The sequence below is a fragment of the Mya arenaria genome, chromosome 16 (genome assembly GCF_026914265.1).
Source record: "Mya arenaria isolate MELC-2E11 chromosome 16, ASM2691426v1".
NCBI lineage: Eukaryota > Metazoa > Mollusca > Bivalvia > Myida > Myidae > Mya > Mya arenaria.
In genome coordinates, this window is record NC_069137.1 from 47,103,818 (window position 1) to 47,109,817 (window position 6,000).

At 26.9% G+C, this 6,000-nt stretch overlaps 1 protein-coding gene across 1 annotated transcript in view; it reads right to left on the reverse strand.

Annotated features, from left to right (window-relative positions):
- The window catches only part of LOC128221733 (chitin synthase chs-1-like), a 29,489-nt gene extending 23,759 nt beyond the window's left edge, over window positions 1-5,730 (reverse strand). Inside the window, exons 1-2 of the mRNA XM_052930333.1 lie at window positions 5,556-5,730; window positions 3,869-3,993 (exon numbers count right to left, since the gene is read on the reverse strand). Of these exons, the coding sequence (XP_052786293.1) occupies window positions 3,869-3,993; window positions 5,556-5,730 (300 nt within the window). The remainder of the gene's footprint in view (window positions 1-3,868; window positions 3,994-5,555) is intronic.
- Between the last annotated feature and the right edge of the window lie 270 nt (window positions 5,731-6,000).

Consider the following 6,000-nt stretch of genomic DNA (forward strand, 5'->3'; position numbering starts at 1 on the left):
TAAACTATATGATAAACAATGAGTAACTAAACTATATGATAAACAATAAGTAACTAAACTATATGATAAACAATTAGTAACTAAACTATATGATAAACAATGAGTAACTAAACTATATGATAAACAATAAGTAACTAAACTATATGATAAACAATAAGTAACTAAACTATATGATAAACAATAAGTAACTAAACTATATGATAAACAATAAGTAACTAAACTTTATGATAAACAATAAGTAACTAAACTATATGATAAACAATAAGTAACTAAACTATATGATAAACAATGAGTAACTAAACTATATGATAAACAATAAGTAACTAAACTATATGATAAACAATTAGTAACTAAACTATATGATAAACAATGAGTAACTAAACTATATGATAAACAATAAGTAACTAAACTATATGATAAACAATAAGTAACTAAACTATATGATAAACAATAAGTAACTAAACTATATGATAAACAATCAGTAACTAAACTATATGATAAACAATAAGTAACTAAACGATATGATAAATAATAGGTAACTAAACTATATGATAAACAATAAGTAACTAAACTATATGATAAACAATGAGTAACTAAACGATATGATAAACAATGAGTAACTAAACTATATGATAAACAATAAGTAACTAAACTATATGATAAACAATAAGTAGCTAAACTATATGATAAACAATGAGTAACTAAACTATATGATAAACAATAAGTAACTAAACTATATGATAAACAATAAGTAACTAAACTATATGATAAACAATAAGTAACTAAACTATATGATAAACAATGAGTAACTAAACTATATGATAAACAATGAGCAACTTAACTATATAATAAACAATAAGTAACTAAACTATATGATAAACAATAAGTAACTAAACTATATGATAAACAATAAGTAACTAAACTATATGATAAACAATAAGTAACTAAACTATATGATAAACAATGAGTAACTAAACTATATGATAAACAATGAGTAACTAAACTATATGATAAACAATGAGTAACTAAAATATATGATAAACAATAAGTAACTAAACTATATGATAAACAATAAGTAACTAAACTATATGATAAACAATAAGTAACAAAACTATATGATAAACAATAAGTAACTAAACTATATGATAAACAATAAGTAACAAAACTATATGATAAACAATAAGTAACAAAACTATATGATAAACAATAAGTAACTAAACTATATGATAAACAATAAGTAACTAAACTATATGATAAACAATAAGTAACTAAACTATATGATAAACAATGAGTAACTAAACAATATGATAAACAATGAGTAACTAAACTATATGATAAACAATAAGTAACTAAACTATATGATAAACAATAAGTAATAAACTATATGATAAACAATAAGTAATAAACTATATGATAAACAATGAGTAACTAAACTATATGATAAACAATGAGTAACTAAACTATATGATAAATAATAAGTAACTAAACTATATGATAAACAATGAGTAACTAAACAATATGATAAACAATGAGTAACTAAACTATATGATAAACAATAAGTAACTAAACTATATGATAAACAATAAGTAACTAAACTATATGATAAACAATAAGTAATAAACTATATGATAAACAATAAGTAACTAAACTATATGATAAACAATGAGTAACTAAACTATATGATAAACAATGAGTAACTAAACTATATGATAAATAATAAGTAACTAAACTATATGATAAACAATAAGTAACCAAACTATATGATAAATAATGAGTAACTAAACTATATGATAAACAATAAGTAACTAAACTATATGATAAACAATGAGTAACTAAACTATATGATAAACAATAAGTAACTAAACTATATGATAAACAATAAGTAACTAAACTATATGATAAACAATGAGTAACTAAACTATATGATAAACAATAAGTAACTAAACTATATGATAAACAATAAGTAACTAAACTATATGATAAACAATAAGTAACTAAACTATATGATAAACAATGAGTAACTAAACTATATGATAAACAATGAGTAACTAAACTATATGATAAACAATAAGTAACTAAACTGTATGATAAACAATAAGTAACTAAACTATATGATAAACAATAAGTAACTAAACTATATGATAAACAATAAGTAACTAAACTATATGATAAACAATAAGTAACTAAACTATATGATAAACAATAAGTAACTAAACTATATGATAAACAATGAGTAACTAAACAATATGATAAACAATGAGTAACTAAACTATATGATAAACAATAAGTAACTAAACTATATGATAAACAATAAGTAATAAACTATATGATAAACAATAAGTAATAAACTATATGATAAACAATGAGTAACTAAACTATATGATAAACAATGAGTAACTAAACTATATGATAAATAATAAGTAACTAAACTATATGATAAACAATGAGTAACTAAACAATATGATAAACAATGAGTAACTAAACTATATGATAAACAATAAGTAACTAAACTATATGATAAACAATAAGTAACTAAACTATATGATAAACAATAAGTAATAAACTATATGATAAACAATAAGTAACTAAACTATATGATAAATAATGAGTAACTAAACTATATGATAAACAATGAGTAACTAAACTATATGATAAATAATAAGTAACTAAACTATATGATAAACAATAAGTAACCAAACTATATGATAAATAATGAGTAACTAAACTATATGATAAACAATAAGTAACTAAACTATATGATAAACAATGAGTAACTAAACTATATGATAAACAATAAGTAACTAAACTATATGATAAACAATAAGTAACTAAACTATATGATAAACAATGAGTAACTAAACTATATGATAAACAATAAGTAACTAAACTATATGATAAACAATAAGTAACTAAACTATATGATAAACAATAAGTAACTAAACTATATGATAAACAATGAGTAACTAAACTATATGATAAACAATGAGTAACTAAACTATATGATAAACAATAAGTAACTAAACTGTATGATAAACAATAAGTAACTAAACTATATGATAAACAATAAGTAACTAAACTATATGATAAACAATAAGTAACTAAACTATATGATAAACAATGTATCAGTCATCATTTTTTCGAAAAGTTCTTATATTGATACATATGTATTGCTATAGAGACAATATGGACATGCATTCTAGAATGACAGTAGAAAACCGTCATAGCTACTTTCCTATTGGCCAAATATATCTATAGAAAAAGAATGTTGTTCAATGTCAAATGTTTACATATGTTAACATGAAGGATTAACTGTGTTTTTCAAATGTCTAAACATTATATCCTTGCCTCATGTACCTTTGAAATTTAAGAGATGAAAACATTGACTTCTTCCAAAGTGAAGGCTATTTCGGATATAGTTTTAAGTCGAACAATGTGTATTTTTAAGTAGGCTATTTTCCCCATGAGTCATATGATCACTCTTTTAATTGGCTTAAAATGTAGGTTATGTTTTGAATTGATGGTCATCGTAGTCTCCATTTATTCAAAAATAGCCTAAAAATTAGTCAAATATGTCTTTTATTACACAGAAATGTATAGGAAAGTTTAATGGTGGAGTGTAACTTTTAGACTAAGAAGCATTCAAGACAATACACAACATTAACAACGATATCAGCAAATGGAAAGTAATAGGGTATGTATGAATTTGCCACTACCAATTTATAAACACCACTACATTATTTAGCACCAAACACTTTTCCTCTTACAGCATATTTGTAACAATATATTGAATATAATTATACTACAAATAATATATTTAAGTAAAGATTACTGCATTCTATAATCAGAGCTTAACAAACAAAACATTAACCTTTAGATTATCTTTAAGGTGGATTCGGAACGCCATTCCTTTCCCGCTGTCTGCAGCTTTTAGTTTCCATGAAAATGAGATTCCGTACGGGGTGGCGTTTTTGGTACTGAATTCTGCTTCTACACCTACAATCGACAAGGTTTAAATCAAAGCACGTTACATGTCGTCACCTTAGTGCAATAACTCAATAACTGCATATAGATATAGAAGCAGATATTGAGTTATTGCACTAAGGTGACGATGTGTAAAGTGTCTATAGCACAATCTTTTACTCACTAATTCATTGAGTTTTATATAATACCATTGGGACTATTCTGCCCGATGTTTTGAAACCAATGCTTATTTAATAATGCTAATCACCATATGAATCTGGTCTTGAAGAAGATGCTGGTACACTATTGAACAGGTCAGAGACAAGACATTTTAACAGATGCTACTCAGGTAGTATGTCTGGAGAATATTACACTATTTACGTCGACAATCTAGAGATAACGGTGGTGTCGAAGATCATATACTGCTAATGTTTATACACTATCATACAACTTTTACGCCGTTTAAATGACGAGATTTACCATCGGGGGATAATATGTGCATTTAAACGCAAATACCCACGGGTGTAAATTTAAAAAAAAATAAAAGTCTGGATGTAGGGTAACTTTGACCACGTTTGTAGTTCATATAATACAAACGCAAAAAATAATTTCCCCAGGGGATTATTTTAATTTTTTCATGGTTTTACAGTACACAATTGACAAAACTAATCATTGGAAGGAAGTTGTTATAAAACATCTCTATTTATTGTATTTATTTATTTTTATGAAATTTATCGGCAGACTGTTCCTACAAAGGACTGAAATGTTTGCAATACAATGTTTATGCACACGTTTGGCTACTCATGTATCCGGTATGCGGTCTAGTACAATATATGCAACTACCTATTGTCTGGAGACGATACTGCTTGAACCACTGCTGCTAATATTAGGCTTCTACAATAGTGTACTGCTTATTCACCGAGGCTACTCATGTACCAGATCTACATTCCAGTACAATGTTCAATCAACGTTGTTACTTCTCTTCTGATGTTCACACGTTGAAATCAGCAACAGAAATGAAAAATTCTTCTGATTCGCGCACTTTATACCCCGGGGACCACGAGGAATTAATTTATCCATTTCAATTCGGAATATCCCATTCCCATCACAGTTATTGACTCTGAGGAGCGGGAGGTCACCTTAATAACACAACGATATTAGCCAAAGGCCATCTTTTTGTATTTAAATGAGTTCCGTTTACCAAAATATTACTATCTGCTTCAAAACCTTGCATTAATTCTTATTTAGTCACAGCTCTCCATCTTATATTCGGCTAACAAACGTTGAGGCTACATACAATTAATTGAACAACAAACTTGTAGCAATCACGGTATTAATTCGTTTCATGAAAAAATCATACAATATTGATCACAGTACTACATTATGCTATTCGGCCATGTATTAAGCATACATTTGGAAAAACATTCAGATTATCAAATGTGCAAAACATATTAATACTGCTATAAGAATCAAGGTAACTTATTGCAATATTAGTAGATCAATACACTGACAATTTACACTCCACATTTTCATTTATGGCTACTGCGTTTGTTCCTGAAGTTCGCATTGTATTAATATTAAAAAGAACCACTAACCTAGCACTGTTTCAGCAAGTGAAACCAGCTGTAGTACAAACTCCGTTGGGTTTCTGTCCTTCACAGCTCCGTCAAAGAACACGTGGGCCTCAAAGTGCCGGTTGCCCTTTGCTTGGGCGAGATTAAGTCCTTGTATAGACTCCAGGAGCTGTTTCATCTCATAATCAGCCTGCATATTTAGGTGTAAAAGAGCAGCTTGAATACTTAGGTGAATAAAGCAGTCCGCATAATAAGGTGTAAAAGAGAAACCTGGATAGTTCGGTGTAAAACGGCAGCCTGGATATTTATGTGTAAAAGTGTAACCTGGATAGTTAGGTGTGAATGAACAGGCTGAATATGTAGATGTGAAACAGCAGCCCGGATATTTATGTGTAAAAGAGTATCCTGAATATTTAGGTGTAAAAAAGCAGCCTGGATATTCAGGTGTAAAAGAGCAGCGTGCAAA